General features: G+C 44.0%; 4 protein-coding genes across 6 annotated transcripts in view; 2 read left to right on the top strand and 2 right to left on the bottom strand.

The window, feature by feature from the left end:
* Positions 1–706: 706 nt before the first annotated feature.
* Positions 707–2,527, top strand: LOC307237710 (zona pellucida sperm-binding protein 3-like; the record flags this gene model as incomplete). The annotated part of the gene is made up of 10 exons (XM_080010473.1): positions 707–770; positions 864–1,030; positions 1,129–1,235; positions 1,327–1,418; positions 1,519–1,699; positions 1,782–1,887; positions 1,989–2,074; positions 2,155–2,246; positions 2,319–2,392; positions 2,463–2,527. The coding sequence occupies 9 exons, from the start codon at positions 707–709 to the stop codon at positions 2,381–2,383; spliced, it is 960 nt and encodes a 319-aa protein (XP_079866599.1). The 3' UTR covers positions 2,384–2,392; positions 2,463–2,527.
* An 855-nt stretch (positions 2,528–3,382) lies between these two features.
* LOC307237924 (E3 ubiquitin-protein ligase RNF212B-like) lies at positions 3,383–6,798 on the top strand (the record flags this gene model as incomplete). Its single annotated transcript, XM_080010727.1, has 11 exons — positions 3,383–3,482; positions 4,085–4,137; positions 4,223–4,297; positions 4,407–4,513; positions 4,611–4,671; positions 4,781–4,943; positions 5,055–5,079; positions 5,424–5,487; positions 6,226–6,286; positions 6,393–6,423; positions 6,689–6,798. 6 exons carry the CDS (start codon positions 3,383–3,385, stop codon positions 4,811–4,813), a joined length of 429 nt encoding a protein of 142 aa, XP_079866853.1. The 3' UTR covers positions 4,814–4,943; positions 5,055–5,079; positions 5,424–5,487; positions 6,226–6,286; positions 6,393–6,423; positions 6,689–6,798.
* On the bottom strand, positions 6,687–12,747 carry homeza (homeobox and leucine zipper encoding a). 3 transcript variants are annotated; one of them, XM_080010726.1, is made up of 3 exons: positions 12,423–12,747; positions 9,053–11,039; positions 6,687–7,452 (listed from the first exon to the last, which is right to left on the bottom strand). In XM_080010726.1, exons 2-3 carry the CDS (start codon positions 11,009–11,011, stop codon positions 7,390–7,392), a joined length of 2,022 nt encoding a protein of 673 aa, XP_079866852.1. In that variant the 5' UTR covers positions 11,012–11,039; positions 12,423–12,747; the 3' UTR covers positions 6,687–7,389. The 3 variants fall into 3 exon arrangements, with proteins under 3 accessions (XP_079866852.1, XP_079866850.1, XP_079866851.1); XM_080010724.1 differs by lacking the exon at positions 6,687–7,452 and having other exon boundaries at positions 8,965–11,039; XM_080010725.1 differs by lacking the exons at positions 6,687–7,452; positions 12,423–12,747 and adding an exon at positions 11,507–11,604 and having other exon boundaries at positions 8,965–11,039.
* Positions 12,748–13,882: 1,135 nt separating this feature from the next.
* The window catches only part of dhrs1 (dehydrogenase/reductase (SDR family) member 1), a 6,644-nt gene continuing 2,281 nt past the window's right edge, over positions 13,883–18,245 (bottom strand). The window contains exons 3-9 of the mRNA XM_080010563.1: positions 18,112–18,245; positions 17,856–17,935; positions 17,617–17,749; positions 16,954–17,094; positions 15,631–15,700; positions 15,065–15,145; positions 13,883–14,920 (exon numbers count right to left, since the gene is read on the bottom strand). The exon at positions 18,112–18,245 is cut by the window's right edge and continues 10 nt beyond it. Coding sequence (XP_079866689.1) covers positions 14,784–14,920; positions 15,065–15,145; positions 15,631–15,700; positions 16,954–17,094; positions 17,617–17,749; positions 17,856–17,935; positions 18,112–18,245 — 776 coding nt within the window. The 3' untranslated portion in view covers positions 13,883–14,783. The remainder of the gene's footprint in view (positions 14,921–15,064; positions 15,146–15,630; positions 15,701–16,953; positions 17,095–17,616; positions 17,750–17,855; positions 17,936–18,111) is intronic.

Below are 18,245 nucleotides of genomic sequence, written 5' to 3'. Positions count from 1 at the left end.
GGTTCCCTGTCACTGGCACAGGTGACTGTTAAGACCCAGATTCACTGTCTTACAGTCCCAGTGTATGCAGATGCTTTAAAATATAGCAATTATCGTGTCCATACGCTCCGATATTTTTTTGGGGGGGTAGTTTGTCAATGCAAAAGTGAACAGTTTCAGGCTGGTTAATGTTTGGCATTTGACTTACTCATGCACATCTGTATGTTCATGTATATTGCTTGTACTGAATTGCCCAAAACACTGCAACATAATCTTTATATAGGTGTTTTGTATGGAAGTCCTGAGCAGATCTTATTTATTCTGATAAATATAAAAGTTCACTATTTTTAGTATATTTAGAGCATATTGTGCATAATCACCAGGTGTCATGACATTTCACTGCATATATGAATGTATGTGACAAATAACCTTAAAAAGCAAAATACAAATTACATTAACGCTTCAGAAATAAAGCCCGATATACATTCACGCCTGAGGGTTTGTGCCACTACTGACCAATCAAACTCAGTGCGGAGGGTTAACGTTCAGAGGCCAATGGGAAGAGCTCGTCTGATTTTCATTTTTAACACCTGGTCCTGAGAGGGCGTGGCTCACACACCTGACAACGTTACGAAGAGCAGGTGGAAGAAATGAGCGGGATTTTTTTTGACGCGGTCAGAGGGAAATAAATCCAGTTGCCGCTGTGGTCTCATTGTGTGCAGTCATGATGGCTTACTTCTGGCAAAATGCACTGCTTTTTGGCCTGGCAGCTGCCGCTATAGTAAATGCAGGTACTGCTGGCTAGTTCAGTCGAGTTACATCAAGAAACACAATTGACTCAGGCTTGCGAAGTTGACCAAACTGTTATTTGCCGTCCTTCACAGATATAAAAGTGGACTGCATGCCTGACTCGGTCTCTGTGGTTTGGACTGGGAGCCACTCCCAGGTGGATCCCTCTCTGCTGCGTCTCGGGGGCTGTCCTCCCGCCAGCATCTCTGCGGGGGAGGCCTTCTTCCAAGTCAAGTTCAGCGACTGTGGCTTCAGGAGACTGGTTGGTGGCTTGCTGACTGTTACTCATATATATATATATACATTTATTTTTTTTACAGCTGTCTAGTTGTGCTTTAATGTCTCCTCTCCCTTCTAAAGGTGACTGGAGATCAAATAGAGTATAGTAATGACCTGGCCCCCGTGTCATCAATCGATGCCACGAAAATGGCTTCCTCCAGTCATCTGGTTATCTGTGCCTTTGAGAGGTCTGTTAAATACCGTCTCTAGATCCGCTTTCTAATTGAGATTGTGTGGGGTTTTTTTTTTTTTTTAAACTGACTGCTTTGACATGCCCAGGCCTATTGACTGGTTACCGCCCATGTACAACCCTGTTTTGCTCGACACCTACGGCGAAGGAGAGCTGGTGTTTCACCTGGTACTGGCAAACGGTGAGAGCCCTACAGTTTCGGTGACTCATGCGAGCGCCCCCCCGCCCCCGACACACCGCTGTTGCGCCATAACGGTCGCTGGTATCAATTTCGCCCTCAGATGACTTCACAGGCCCGGCTCTCTCCACCGCCTTCCCCCTGGGATCACTGATCCCGATCGTGGCGACCGTGGAGCAGCAGTCCCACCAGCCCTTGCTGCTGGTTATTGACGAGTGCGTCGCCACGACTGCGCCGGAGCTGCTACCGGAAAGCAAGGTGTACCCGCTGATCACCAATGAGGGGTACGTGTGACTCTGAACCAGGGGTAGCTGAGGATTCATGCCGTTTATTTTGAGCGCTAATTAAAAACTTGCCACTGTTTAGGTGTTTTGTGGACAGCAAAGGCACGCGCTCAAGATTTGAACAAAGGGTGACGGTGTCTGAACTTCGCATGTATATTCAAGCTTTTAAGTTCGCTGTCGGTGAAGAGGTAAGGATGCTGGTATTTCTGTCCAGCTTCACTCTATATATTTTTAAAGGGGACTTCCAGGACTCTCCACTGCTTGCTTTGACTTTTCACACAACCAACAGGTGTTTCTCCACTGTCAACTCGTCGCTTGGGATCCCAGTGGTCTGGACATCAGCAGGAAGGCTTGCCACTACGTCAAAGGGCACGGGTAAACCTGCGTTTCTCGCACCGCTCTCGACTGTGTAGAATTGGTGTCGGGCCTGGTTTTAACGTGCGCCTCCTCCTCAGATGGGAGCTGCTGGATGACCCCTCAGCCAGCAGCCTGTGTGGCTGCTGCGAGTCGAGTTGCGCGGCAAAGAGGACCAGGCGTTCTGGATCAGGTCACTTTATAATCTTTAATTCATCGACGCATGGATGAAACTGGTGTATTAAAAAAATAAATGTCCCTCCAGGAAACCACGGCGTGTCTAAAAACCTGGTCCTTGGACCAATAACTGTCAGTGACTCGATGGCCTAAATTCAGTCGGTAAGGAAATGGGTATTTGCCTTTTCACCGTTCTCAGTTCTTGAAATAACTTGTGTTTTCCCTCTTTTAGGAATGCCTGTACCAATTCCATCAGCTGCTGCTCTAAGCCTCATTTTAAATAAAATCTGAAAGCAATCTCTGCAGTGACTCTGGTCTTTATATATATTTTGAGGGCCCCATTGGCTTGAGTTTACGTGTCCACTGCTGACCTTGACCCCGTGTTCAGCAATGTGTATATTGGGGTTAAATGCAAAGTGTATTAGTGCATAGCTGCTGCTTTGGTTGCGTCAAGACTAGAAACGGGAAGTTCTGCCGCTTAATGAGTCTATTGTGGGCGACATTATGCTTTGGCTGAACAAAGCGTTGCAAATAATGTTAGTTTTTAAGGCCCACGACTTACGTTTTCAAAATAACTTTAAGGCTTAAAAGTTTGCCCCGTTGACGCTGCAGCGTGGGGTGGGGGGGGGGTGGGCTCCGTCTGCCATGAACGCTGGCCTGGGTTAAACGTTCCCGTTCGCCTAAAAATCCCACCGCGGTCTCAAGCTTTGCTCTAAAATGTTCCCGACGGGGAAGCCTCGCTCACTCAGTGGCTCCCCCCCCCCCCCCCCCCTCCGAGAAGCTCGTGTTTCCCACCGACCCTCTCCCCGAACGCAGCATCCATCCGGAGACCGCAGGTGACGTTAACAAACATTTAAAAGCTCACGCTGAGCTGGCAGCCGAACTCAGCTGCTCACCAACATTCATTCACCGAAACCCGTGCTAGCGCTGCGTAACTAACCCATCAACGGCGATTTGGGGGGGTTAGTTAAGAGTTATTGTTAGTGTTAGCCAAGGTCAACGTTAATTCACTAAAGTAGCATAGCATAACTGTTAGCATAGTGGTGTGTGTGTGTCTGATAAACTTCCGTGGAAAGTACTCCACGAGTCTGAGCATTTCCGTGGAAAGTACTCTGATATTTTCGGTGAGCGTTCCCCCGCTTCCAGGCGCCAATGGAGTGGTTCCACTGTAACCGCTGCTTCAGGCGGAAAGGACAGAACTTCGCCGTCTCCAGCTGTGGTCACATCTGCTGCGAAGGATGCGTCGACCCCAGTATGGAGGCTTCCTCTGCTGCTTGTGTCTTTTGACCGGGGGTGGGAGAAGGTCTCACACGTTTGCCTTTTAAGTAAACGCACAAAATGACTCGAGTGAAAGTACAATTTCTACTGAAGTAAAAAGTATGTACAGTCAGTACTTGCTGTTGATTGTACTCGCAATTAAAATATTCAAACTAAACCTACTCCTATCCAATGCCTCGGTCAAATACAGTAATACTGTATAAAGTACAACTGCAGTTTTTATTTTTCTGCAGATCCTGATATGCTTTCAAAACAAATGCCAGTCGTTATCATTTGCAAATGAATTTTGAAATATAGAAAGAAACCCAGATTTTTATTTTTATTTTTAACTCAATTTACAAGGAAAAACAATGGTACAGATATCTACCATTTTTTTCCTTCCCACATTTAAAAGCAAATATTATACGCTTTTCATTGTGAAGTCTAAAACTGAATATATGCAGATAAGTACAGATACCTGAAATGTTTTAAGTAGAGTTACTCTCGTTTCCCAGGAACGTTTTAATCTTTGATATAAGCACAGGACTCATGCATTAAGGGAATTCCACGGCGCTTTATTTCTTTACCTCCCAACAGAGCAGTGCAGTGTGTGTGGGGCTCCGTGCAACTACCTGCCCATCACCAACGAGGTTGGTGTCTTCCCGTGTGGTCGCCCCCCGACAGGGAGGAATGAAAGGGCATCGCCCAACATCTCCGTCCAATTATTTCCCTTAGATGAAGCCTCGGGAAAAGGCGTTCTTCAAGGACCCCGTGAAACTCATCAAGTCGCAGCTCGAGCACATAGCACAGGTGTCTCTGCCACTTACTTCCTCATTTGAGTTGGAATATCATTTATTATAGATCTGCGTTTACGTTCCCCTGAATATGCCTTTAATGTTCAGGCCTCCATCATCCACAGATTGCACTCTTTCAGAGGAAGCAGAAGGAGCACGTGACGGCGCACTTCAAGCACAGGTCTGCTGAGTTGGAGCGGCGTCTAAAGGAGGTCACAGAGCAGGGCTACAGGTGATGTGTTGGTGCCCATTGTTGTTTCGCTGCCCCCCGTGTATTATTTAGTCCCATACTGTGGATCTATTGTTCTCCGCTCTCCTGCCCGTCGTAGGCAAGTGTCGGAGCTAAAAAGGGAGAATGCAGAGTTGAAAAAGCCCCTGTCTCAGAGGAGGGTGAGTCCCGCGAGAGGCTGGAAAAGACACAAACCCGCTTTACTATGACGGGCGTTCAGGAAACGCCCGTGTCGCCTATTCTGAAATGTCGCTCCCTTCCCTGCCGCAGGTTTCTCCAGGACAATTCCCAACGAGCGGGTGAATTATCAGGTCATCGTTTCAATTTTCCACGGTTACATGCTGAACTGCCTTAACATTGTTTGAACTATGTTGACCTCGATTTTTGCGCAGCGCTCAGAGGATGTCTCTTCCAGTAGCTATCACCTCCCCAGGTAAGCTTGACCGATAGAGCAAAGTAAAAAGTTGATTTCTTGCATTTTATGAGACAGCTTGTTTAGCCTTATCAACATGTGCCATTCCCCACTTTTTCCCCCGTTCCTTAGTCACCCCTCGCACACAAAGCGTAAGGTACGTTGTGTATTGCAAAGTCATGTTTTAATAGTTTTTTTTCTGCTTCTACACACTGCAGACGTATTCCGCATCTCTAATGTAGTAGAAATAATTTTCCATCTTAACTATATTTCAGTATGTTTAGATAAGATGAAACTCTCCCATCCCAAACTTGTCTTCTTCCGCGACCCGTTTAGAAAGCAAAGAAATAGCATTTGGGACATTTTCAGCGGTTTCATGGTGTCGGAAGAGTAAACCAGATGGTGCAACAGTTACTCATACATTATTTAAAAGATGCAGCATCCCTGAGAAGTTCCGCTGATGCACTTTGATCCAGTATCTAAACAGTCTGTGTGCTTCAGTCGCCCCAGCTCATCTGAATCCCAGCGGAGGGCACGAGACAGAGGTCCCAGACTCTCTCTCACGGTAGGTCTCCCATTTTCACACATTCTGCGCAGCCACTCAAATTCTTTCCCAAAATGCAAAGAAGGCATACGAGGTGTTTTTTCAATGCACAGATTCAAAAATCCTTGGTGTTGTGTTGTTTTGGTTTTCATTTCCGGAAACCTTAATTCTAAAGACAAGAATCAGAAGACCGCAATCAAAGATCTAAATATGAATAAATGTCGATTTTGTTGATATTGACGTACTAAAATAATGATTTAGACGAGCCCCAGTTCAGGGAAGCCATTCCATGGCATTTCTGTTAGTTTTCTAATCTGGTGTCTAGGACCGCAGTCATAGCTCTGCCAGAGGACTTCCATGGGCTTATGGAGCAGCAGGGGCCTATCGCATCCTGACCTACAAACACAAGACACTTTTCATCAACACAACTTTATTTACACTAGAAAAGACAATTCTAAACGGAAACTGGTTGACGCTTTAAGACAACACCCTATACTGTACATGTTAAAGATGATTATGTCAAGAACCTCAAGTGAGACCTTTAATGACTTTATGTAAAATAAATATATAATAATTGAAATTTAAGCCTACACTGGGCAATACTGTCTCTACTCATTGTGGAGTACTCCAACCTGTCTTGACGCATTATAATATGTATAATATGTCAAGACAGGTTGGAGTACTCCACAATTATAAGATTTTGCTTAATGACTCAAATAGCTCATACAGTACATGTGTTGTTCCTATCTGATCCACTAGACTCCACCTGGATCTGCGTACTCTATTTCCAGCCGTAGTTCTCATCAAGAACGTGGATTCAGTAAGTTCAGTTATTTGACAAGAGAAAATGATATTTAGCTGTTTATGCACCACATAATCAACTAAAAAAAAAAAACTTAAATGTTTTGCCTCCTTATTTTAAAAAGGAACACCGACATTCTATGGCACTCCCAACAGGTAAGACATATTATGTTACTAAATGTTTTCAAGCCACTTCCAGTATTTTTCAGTTCATCACTGGTTGCCGTGGTGCCGCTAATAAATGATACTGAAGCATCAACTGTGCCACATTATCCATGAAGAGAAAAAATGATGGGGACAGCAGGACATAAAATGGAGGTGGCCCTTTGCAGTTTATCGAGATGATGCCAAAAGTTAAATGGTTAAAAGTCTTTGCCTAGATTTTTGTAAGGATTGTTCCCTAAATGTTCTTGGTTCTCAGGACAGGGCATCAGACTCCCCACACATTCCAGTTCTTCAATGGATCAACACTTCCATCCCCTATGCCTAACAGAAATGGCCCCTAGGTTTATTAAGAGGCATTTTTCGAGCCGTGTTCCTTAAGAGTTCTACCTTTTCGGCTGATTTTGTTCAGACTACAGCCACAAAAGATGTCAATATACTGTGCATTTGTTGGGAAAATTACAGATTTTGCAAGATATAACGTTTTTTTTAATCAATGTTACTGCTAAATAGTTGCCTTTCAGTATATGGATTTTAGGTGTTCTTTTTTCCTTTGAATTTGCTTTAGCATTTCTCAGTTTATTGGGAATTTGATTGTTTTTTTGTTTTTTTTTTCATGCAACATCAACGTCAGAGCCAAAGCAGTTATTGTTAAACAAATAAAATTTAAATGTTCTGATAAATCCAATGGTTGGCATGGTCAATAAGAACACAAATTGATTATTTTGTTATAAAGATGGATATTTTACTGGTTTCCAGTGACACAATTGTGCAAAATCAACAAAATGATGCCAATATGTTATTTTGTTTCTTTGTACAATAATTTCAAAAAACTGTTTCTAAATATTCTAAAGAGGTTCACAACTGAGACCAAGAAAGACTGAACTCTTCTCTACAAAATAGAACATTTCTATTTACTTTTCCTGGCTAACATAATAAGAAAATACAATAAAACTACAATTAACACATGTACTGACATACCTGAATGTGACATTTGTGCTTCAATTCAAAGTCTAGGGTTGACTGGGAAAAACAAAAAAAAAAAAAAAAACAAATTATTATTGCTTTGGATTTTTATTGGTTTATTTATTCAAACCCTGTGTGCTTTTACTTGGAGGGCCCTCACCACCCATTTGTAGTTTCTTGTATAGATTACAAAAACTTCTGTTGCCGGATCGGTTACTCAGGTTCCAACACTACAACTATAACATTTATTGTCGATACACTTAGAACCACACCCATACCTTAACCCTCTTATATCTACAAAGTTTTTTTTTCAAAAATATATCAAGGCAGAGAGACAAAAATACTGATACAGATCAAGTCAAGAGTGCAAAGCCAAATTGCGGGTTAACCACTAATGTCTTTCTGGACACTTGAGAGGGGGGTTCTAACCTTGAACCTATTACTGACATTTTAATAGACAAAGAGAGCAGCTCTGTGCAAACTACAACTAAATCTACAGTACTTATGCACAGGTTCTAAAACGGAATACATTTCAGATACATGCTTGTATTAAGGTCGAGTTTAAATGAAAGCTAATAAAATACCCATAAGCTACCATACTCGATAAAACTAGTAGAATAAGCATGGTACAATGGTTGAATAATTCAAAGGAGCAAGGCGACACTAGTGTTCAAAATAAAAGGTTTTTGTCAGAAGTAGTGATGAACTGTTATCACTTTTTCACTGCCCATACTTATTCCAAGTCCCTCACTTTAGGTAACGGTCGACAAAAAGTCCTGATCTAATCGATTACTTCTATCGAACAGTAATCGATATTGAATTACACTGAGACATCTACCATGCCTTTGTGTCAGGCAGAAAAGCAAGTCCTTTGTGTGTAGTAATTGACATTATGAAACGGCCCTTGGTATAAGACTTTTGTATTCAGTTATACTCGAGATACTAAATTTGAATCTGGTATCGTACTTATGTCTGATAACAGTTTCCTTATATTTATCTGTGCACCCCTGCTCAAAATACACGGTTTAGTACACAATGGCAGCAGGCTCTGAAACAGCTAGTGCAACATAACGGCTTTAAGTATGAATGTCCAGTGTGCCATTTATGGAAAGGAATTATTGGCTTTAAATGAATGATTACACAGTGATCAGTCAACAATATCATTAACATAATAAACTTTCCCAGAGCAGTTTAGTGTCTGCAAAATTCTGAGCTACACTGAAGTACCAAAAGTACCACAAATATAAATTATACTACAACATACTAAAAAAATATTACTACTGAGAGGCTATCTAAACAAACAATAAACCTAAAAAAACAAACAAACAAAAAAAAAAAAAAAACAACTAACCAGTGTACATTGTACTGTCTTATTTAAGGCAGTTCTTTAGACAGCATAAGCACAGACCAAATATTAGATACGCAGGAGATACGGCATTATATAAAAAAAAATGCTCTGCTTTTGAGCTTGCACTTGGAAGACTTGGAAGTTACGAAACTGCTCGAATTAAAGCAATGTTAACCCATGTTATAATAACTAAAGTTGTTGCTACAAAATGGAATGGGGACTCATCCCACCAGTGCCTTTTTCTCAATCAGTAACATTTGGCTTTTCGTCAATCAGACCACTCTCTTGAGATGCAAACCAATCCCTTACTTGCTGATAACTCATTCTCGACTTCTTGCACAGGGAGTCGAGGTCCTTTTCTTGCAGCGTCCCAGTCAAGCGATGGTATGTTTCCAGCGGTTGGATGTCAGGGGAATCTGTGGGGTTACTTGTTCCATTCGCCTGATTTGATTTTCGTTTGCGACCGCCTCCGCTCCGAGGCGTCGCACTGGTGCTGCTTCCATTGGTGTAGCCACTGCTACTTTGCTGTGTCGCGAGTTCAGCCAAGAACTGATCGCGGACCCCCTGCACCCAGCGCAGCTGTCCGTTTTTGACAGCGTAACGTGTATCCCCAAACCACTGAATGACGTCTGCCCGGGGTAAGCCTGTAAGCTTGACAAGCTCAGTGTAATCTTCGCTCTTTGGCCACTGGCAGCGTAGGAAGTGCTGCTTGAGGACATCCAGTTGTTCCTTGGTCTTTCGTGGCCGTCCGGCAGGAGTGAGCGCCGGGGATGTGGACAATGTCGAAGCCCCAAAGACATGCTGGGCCGCTTGTGAAGTGCCAGCCTTGGTGGAGTGGGACGACTTCTTTGATGTGCTGATGCAGTTTGAAAGTCGTTTATTAGGCGAAGGTGTTGGTGACGGGGTGCTGGAGGGGGAAGAGCAGGGGGAGGGTTTTGATTCCGCAGCTGGTTGCAATGAAACTGCAGACTCAACGCTACTGGTCTTGGTCAACTGCAACGGTTCTTCTTCACTTTGCTCCATGTCCTTGAGATGTTCTCCGCTACCAGAGGTCTCCTCTACGGCCTCGGTCTCTTCTGCCTTTGGTTCCACGACTCTATCCCCAAAGGCCTCCAGGCTGTTTGACAGAAAAGTCTGAAAGAAATGTGACTCTTTGATTCCACTACCGCGTGCTGCCTCGTACGCCTTTACACCATTTTGTTGCGGACGTGCCTTTTGAGCGATAAGCGGAAGAGGCTGAAGCTGCTGAGAATCATCTTGTACTTCAGATGCAATATGCTGAGAATAGATCTGAGCACCAAGGGCTCCGCGACCAACCCTGATCTGGTAGCGACTATCACTGAACCACTTGCGGATGTCGTTGCGGCTCAACCCCGTTTCGTCTTGCAACCGTCTCAATTCGGTCTCTGCCGGCCAGTTTTCTCGAAGAAAGCTGGTGCGAAGGATGGCGAGCTGAGCTTTTGACTTTTTGTAGCGTCCGTGACGACGCTGCTGCGTTGGCGGCTCGGTGAGGTTGAGGGAAACATCGGCAGCAACAGTGGCCGGCGTGTCGACTGGGGGGCGATAGTAGTAGGAATCCTGAGGGGGCGGGAGCGAGGACTTGAAACACGGAACAGCAGGTCTGGCCGGTTTGTAGGAGTCTGGTGACTCGTACATCGTTTTCTTCTTCTGAGGTATCGAAGTTGAGCGAGCGCTCTCAATTTGATGGTTGTCCTTGTCAGTTATGATTAAATCCCCATAACATTTTATCTTGCCCTTTGCCAGTGTTTCATCCTTTATTTCGGTGTGGGTTCCAGAAAGTTCGGGCAGCGTCAGCTTCCGCCGCGTCTCCTCTATCTCCTCCGAGGCCCAACTGATACCGTACTTGATTCTCTGCACCATGAACCACACCTTGACTTTATCCAGAGGCAAGGCACAGGCTCTGGCCAGGGTGTTGACCTCACGGGATGTAGGGTAGGGGAACAGGTTAAAAGCTTGGACAAGCTCCGGGATGGTGTCGAGTTCGCGGGTTTGGTCGGACTGAGTCCACACTAGTTTCAGTCCCTCCGACACGAGGGGCAGACACACGACCGAATTGTTGTTGGTACTGAAACTGGAGGAACCGCTCGTGCTGCTGTCGGCCGTGTTGGCGGGTTGGTGCACATCCTTAGGAGAGCGCCGAACCACGCGCTTCCTTTCACACTCAGTCTGTGTCACCTCGCCCTCGCAAGAATCCTTCACATCCACGCCTTGGCCTTTTCCGCCGTTATGCTCACTGCAAGCTGCCATCGAGGATGTCGACGACCGTGGTTTTTACCTAAAAATCACACACAACGGAAGCAAAAAAAAAAACAAAACAAAACAAAACAAAACATCAAACACTCATTCCAACGGGCTTGTCCTAACAGCCGTGTTGTTTTTATCTTTCCACGGAGGTCCCTAAACATCGCATACATTTTCAAGAGTAACCAAACATAATTGATGCTGAAGAGTACAATCTGCATTTTATACGGTATTTGAGAACTTTTTATTCTCGAAGTCATTTATCTGACAGCTGTTCCCCCCCTCCCCCTGCTTTGCACTCCGTGCTCTGAATCCTGCAATGAAACGAGTCGTATACTCGCCGTCCAGACTGAACACCCCTCCCCCCCTGGAACCCAAGTGTGGTGACTGACTTTTGTTTTGTGGGAGTAGGGGAGTGGTGTCAAAGGGTGGAGCAGGGTGGGGTGGTAGCTGGGGTAATGGGGGGGGCCGTAAGAAATCCATCACAGTCTACTTTCTCACCGCTTCCCAGTACTGGCTTTGTTCCACTTCAAGTTCTCAGTCCTCAAAGAGTTAAAAGAAGCCTCTCCACGAGCACAAACCAACACTGCACACACACCTATGTAAAGAGACAATGAGCTTGACTTAGTACATGATGCTTTGTAGCGAGCGAAATTCACACATTTATTTCATGTGAAATACTACCAACCTAATTGGAAACTGTTTTAAAAACCCAGCATTTTTAATGGATGAATCCTCTAATTAATGGATGCAGTGCAACAGGTGAAGTATACTGGAGACAAACAAAAAATTTAATTACAATTAAAACAGCAATCAACGGCTGCCCGGGCTGCCGTAAATCCCACGACTTTTTATTTATTTTTTATTATTATTCAATTACTGTTTTTTTTGGGGGGGGGGGGCATTGTATGTACGCGCTCCGCAGCTCGACTGGAACCAGCGTGGCCCATAATAAAAACAGGTGTCAGGTTATTAAGGAGCGGACAAAGCCTCAATAATAATTATGCTTTGTTTTAGTGATTATCTTTAATTCAGGACACGGGAGGACATTTCCAAATTCAGCGAACAGATTCCACCGTGTCTGATTAGGCCATTTGCCCCCACGCAGAAGCCCTGCCAATTTAGTCCGTGCCAATTGGCCGTTGCTTAATACCCGCAAACAAACACGTTCGGGGAATGGAAACCGACGGGGGGAGATGACGAACGAATCCCCGGCGCCAGATCGGTGTTTTCGCACGGAACCCGGGCGAGGGGAGCGCCCGTGGAAGTGCGATAAATCGCTTGAAACTAGTTCACTGGGGCCATTAAAATAACAATCGTCCCGTTCCTTTGTGGCGCACTAAGTAAAGCGCTCAGACCGCACAGGCGCACTCCGCCGCCGGACACGCTTGAGCGGAATATTAAAAATAAAACTTACCATCAATGCCGGTGGACCGTCCCTCTCCAACGGGCGTTTGAACGGCGACGATCCGCTTCCACACTTCCCGCGGTGCCGGTCCGCCGGGAAGGCCAAGTTTCGGGTAAACACCGAGAAACAATACCCGTCCGCCGGACCCTCCAGTGATCCGACCCTCGGATTAGGTTCGCGGACACAAAGATGCCACTTTCGCCAACTTTGTCGCCGTTTACCGCGAGTCGCCGGGGAGCGGAGGTCCGTGCGGTGCGGGTGGGTGCGGGGATGCCGCCGATCCGCCGGGGGTGAACTTGAAAGCCCGTTACTTTGGCCCGTTCGGACCGTTGTTGTTGCTTTTGTTCTGGAAGTGAGAAGTGTCCGGCCAGACCGAGGCGAGGCGGAGCCCGACACCAGGAAACGGTGCAGCAGGCCCGGGAGCCCGGGGGGGGCGTGGCGTCCTGGGAAAGCCGAGCGGGGATTGGTGGAGGGAGTGGCACCCAGCCCTGGCTGAGGGATAACGGGATTTATTTAAAAATAATGATGATGATGATGATGATGATAGGAATGTATTATTTTATAGGAAATGTATACATTTTATAAAATAATACACGTATAAATAAAATATATAATAAATAAATACTTTTACATTTATTACATTACTCTTGATTATACATTTTTAATAAACGTATATTTGTATTTATTCAAATCTTACTGCACATTAATGGCTTCAAACACAATTTTAGGTATAAATATATATATATATATAGACACACGCACACACAATTTTCCTTTTTGTCATTTTTTTTAAACAAGTGACTGGATTAATTTGTTTAGAAGGGGTCAATTAGACACTGATAATTGATATTCGACACACTATTTGTACAACCTCTCTATTTTAAAAACTGCCCGGTTCATTTCTCAGACTCAATTAATTGAGTCTGTCTGAGCCCCTAAATCTTATTAAAGGACAGGTCCAGCATTCTTATTAAAATGTTGGTTGTAATCCAACAGGGGTGCATTTCCCGTTTTTGAAAAGGGGATTTAACGTTTTTTGTTTAAGGCTTCGACAAAAACAGAGGACCCTGGACTCATATTCTGTATTTCCAGGCAGATTATTCACAAGTTCCAGGGCGTCTCAGGAGTTCTCGCCTTAAAGGATAGGCTCACACTTCTTTAATCCGCGCCATCATTTACAACTCTTCATGGCAACAACATCCCTGCTGCACTCTGCTGCATCTCCTTGCTGTGCTCAAATTCAGCTCAACGGGGCAATACGAGTCTGGTTAGACGAGTGGGTCTGGCGTTTCACCCAGACCCATACGTCTGTCTTTACAGAAATACAAAGCTCCAAACAACATGGCCTCGAGGATCACCAATTCACGCCCACCCTTCTGTCCAGATACAGATACAGCCGTGATCCAGGAAGGCATTTGAATAATTATGAACAAAAACACTGTTGAAATAACTGAATGTCCAGCCACAAATTGTGGAATATTTTTATATCAACTTAAAATTTTAATAGCAATACTGATTTACAAAATACGTTATGTATGATTAGAGGTTTCAGGTTTAGTGACTTCATTTCACAATAAAAGATGTATGATAAAGAGCAGGCTTCATGTTCTCTTTAAAGTCTACAGATTCACATTCTGCGTGATCACAATCAAACATTAATCAGAACCAGAATAAGATAACGAAAAACGTGTTTTGCATGTGTTTGCATTATTTTGATTCCTTCAACCGGTTAACGTGGCTCCTTCGTCAGTGGAAATATTCAGCAGAAGCTTCGTCAGGTTGGGAGCGGAGGAGGCGGCGTGGACGTCGTGCGTTCGAATGGATTCAGATTCCACTGACACAAGATGGAGCTCGGACGTTGTCTTCATCCTGGCGGCAAGGTTTTTTTTTTTTTGTTTTTTTTCTATCGGTGATTTCACCGCGAAGGTCCCCCAATCTCAAATCTATTTGAATTCCCAATCACATCAATCTAATTCACATTGAAAATCATATTCCGAAGTGTCACTGATTACCGAAAAATTCAAATTTTTTTGTTTTACTCCCTGTTGTGATGCCTGCATTGTTGTAATGGCAGCACATTAATTCCATATTAACATTGCATATTTAGCTGTATGCTGCAATATATGTTTGGCAAAGCTGTTGCTTATTTGTCGTTATGTGTAGTTGGTTAGTTAAGTTTAAAGAAGTCCATTCATATTTATAATATAATATATTGGCATATATTATAGTATTTAAGTGCTGACCCACAAACCGACAAATGGCTGCCCACTGGTCAAGAGATAACAATCTAAAAACGCTGCGCTAGAGTGAAGTAGGGTTGGGATTACCAAACTGCAAGTGTGCAAAACTTAATATGGAATATAGGAGGTCTTAGAATCGTCCGTTTGCAAGGGTGAGAAGAAACCGTGGCACCCGAAAGAATGAGGGCACGGCGACAGAGAGCCAGGAGAGATACGGGACCTGGGACACCAGGAATTTCAAGGAGGTGTAATCGGTCACGATCCGACCTGGAAACACAGTTTCAACCGCATTTCACTAGACGCACTTTGTACTTAGGATATTTAAACTTTCAAACAGAAACATACACACAGCACAACAAACATGCAAATACACACACTAAACAAAGCAAAAATTAGAGAATTGTATTGTACCGTCGACATCCTTTATCCCATAGCGCCTTGCCAGGTCACAAGTCATTAAGACTTTCCCCGTCAGAGACATTAGATTTTTATCTAAAAGTACATGGAAAGAAAACATTTGAATATGTAGAATAACTAGATATTTATCAAAAATATTAAACAAACATATCTTGACAGGTGGACCATATTAATAGTACATGTGCATGTTGTAATGCATGTTCATAACAAATATGTAGTTACTTCAATAACGCCTTTTGAAAGGATGGCTATCGGTTAAGGAATCATGGAAACTGATTGAAAATAACAACTGAGGCAGTACACGTCGTGTATGAGGTTGTACGCACAAATAATATTCTGAGTGACAATATTTTACATTTGGAAGATCTTTATACAGGCTATATTAGGATGCTTAGGTGTCTAATGCTAGATGGAGCTTATTTGATATTTGTCAAATAAAAAGTATAACATTTAAAGTACTGTCTTTTTTATTTCTATTTTTTTTCTTCTGTAGAGTTACAAACAATGCTGGTTCATCTCTATCAATACACAAATTCCCCATATCACCCACCAAATCCTACCTTTTGCCAGCTGAACAATGCATTTCCCACTCAGTTCTGGGGTTTCTCCATTTGCAAATACCTCCTTGAACTGCAGAAAAATGAAAAAAATAAAATAAAATAAAAACAGATGAATGGGCCTGTCACAATAACTACTTTGGTTGGATGACATATTGTCCCAGAAATAATTGGGATAAATGATATTATTGTCATTTTAAGACAATTTTTTGCCACTGATATAATGCTAATATAATAGCATAATAATGTAAGTACATCCTCTCAAATAGAAATGAACTTTCAATTCTTAAGAATATTCACACATTGTAATGTAAAAAATACATTTAAATATCCTGAGTAAATAAAACATAAATAAATAAAATGGGCTCTCCGTCTCAAGTAACACGTTATCTTTACGTGGTTCGCTGTGTGTGCGTGCGTGCGTGCGTCTGCCTGAGCCCCTCCCACGGTAAACTCCGACACAGAAGCAGCACGACCAGAAATGACAGCCAAAACCTGTCTCAGCACAGCTTTTTTTTCCTGTTCATTCGGCTCAATTACTTTCAGTCATTTGTAAAATGGTTTACACAACGCAAGTGATACATTATTTATTTGTGGATTTAGAAATACATTTATGTCGCTGATTTTTTTTAACCTTAATACAGATTTGTAGATTGTAGTATTTATTGATCTTTTCCCATTTGTATTTTTATTTATTGCATTGTATGTATTTGTGAATTGTGACGCAGTTATGGATATGAAAAAACAGATCGATGTTACGAGCGGCAGAAGGCAGCGAGTCGTTTAGATCGTAAATTCCCACGTGACTTGAGCGCAGCGTCTGTAGGGGTAACAGCGGCAGAGAGTCCACCGTGGATTCTAGCGTAGATAAAACTCAGCCGGGGGCTATGATCGCGGTCGCTGTGAAAACTCCAAAAGATAAGGAGGGGATTGCGATTTCAGAGGATTCTTCCGTCGCTGAGGCGTCGTTTAGGCCTCGTCAAATTGACACTTGGGAGTAGCGACGTCGCTCCCCGGCGCTGTGCCAAACGCTCAGGCGCTGCACCCCAAGTCTCATAATGTTCGGGGGAAAACCCTGCTTTTTATTCTGGCATCATTGTTGCCGACATTCTCATGTGAACAAAAAGGCATGTAAACAGAACGGGCGGTTGTGGAGGTCAGAGAAATGATCAAGGTCACGCCCATATGTCGTGCGATAAGTCGATACAGTTATCATCACGACAGCTCTACACATGAACAGAACCAGAGCTCCGGAAACAGCTCTCACCACGGCGAAGGATCTGTATGAATATAAATATAAATATAACACATGTAAATAAACTCTACCTTTGGATCCACCCCGGGACTGTTGTTCTCAATGATGGCCTGGGACACGAATTCTGTCTGAACCGCGCCGGGCCAGAGGCTGACGGACGCCACGCCTCGACTCCTCAGCTCGACGGCCGTGTCCGCCGCCAACCTGTCGCACTGAAAAGAAAAGTCCACTTTTCAAAACACGAACACAAACATGTTTCAGAGAAACATTTTAAAACCCGGCTGAGCCACGCCTCTTAAGAAGCTGTTGACAACGTTTTTTTTTTTTATCATGGTAAAATATTCTCTTTTAATTGCTTTTAGCGTTGGAATGGGTCTCAACAAGCCCCGGTCAAACTATCAACATGACGCTCTGTCAAGGAAATATTACCGCAGAACAAGTTATTATGTATGAAAACTACCAGGAAGAAAATGACTTTCAGGGGAGAAACTGCTAGTTCTGCTACTGCGGCTTCAGAGTCATAAGGGAATTCGACAAGCCACTTTCAATAAAAACACAGTTAGTTCTCTGTGTTGCATTCGGTCCATATCAGGCGTCGAAAACTCTGTTAGCGACACCACGGCGATGCTGTTATTCAGGAGATCGGCATTTACCAGCTCAGAGCGGAAACCAAAACATGCCAACGTCACCTTTTGATTTCATCAAATTTGGGACGCTGTGACCAGAGAACTTACTGCAGCTTTCCCAACACCGTATGCCACGTTGAAGAGGTATCTCAGCCCTCCCATGGATGAGATGACGACGATCAAGCCGTGGCCCCGTGCCACCATCAAGCGCGAGGCGTAGACGGAGCAGAAATAATGTCCCCTGGGAGGAAAAGCACTTCATCAGGATGACGTCGGCAGAGCAGTGACTCAACGTCCGGCAGCCGTGACTCACCAGGCCGTGGGCGCGACGAAGGGGAAACACCTACCTGAGCCCCGTGTTGTTTATGGAATCCCATATGGATGGTTCCGTTTCCCAGAACTTCTTTCCCATATTTCCAAAGATAGCCTGGAATAAAAAATGCAACGGCAGAAAAAAAATTACAATTGCCGAATCAAATGCCATCAAATTGAAAAAGATAAAATGTCATTCCTGAGCGTCCTTATCTTATCCTTCCCCAAGGTAATCGGGCACGTTGGGCGGCGCCAGCAGGGGTGCGTTGGCGTTTCGCCGGCGACACTGACCTGCACGCCTGCGTAGGCGTTGTTGACAAGGACGTCCAGCCGGCCATTCTGCTCTCGCTGGATTTGCTCAAACAACTTCTGAATGTCTTCCTCCTTCGAGGAATCGCAGACGACCGGCACACAGTCCCCGCCCC

Source organism: Zeus faber, assembly GCF_960531495.2.
Source record: "Zeus faber genome assembly, chromosome: 12".
Taxonomy (NCBI): domain Eukaryota; kingdom Metazoa; phylum Chordata; class Actinopteri; order Zeiformes; family Zeidae; genus Zeus; species Zeus faber.
The sequence above is the reverse complement of the archived record's forward strand: the minus strand, read 5'-3'. Positions and strand labels throughout refer to the sequence as shown.

Excerpts from the sequence above, each read along its gene's own strand:
- homeza (XM_080010724.1), bottom strand. The coding sequence starts at position 11,011 with ATGGCAGCTTGCAGTGAGCATAACGGCGGAAAAGGCCAAGGCGTGGAT.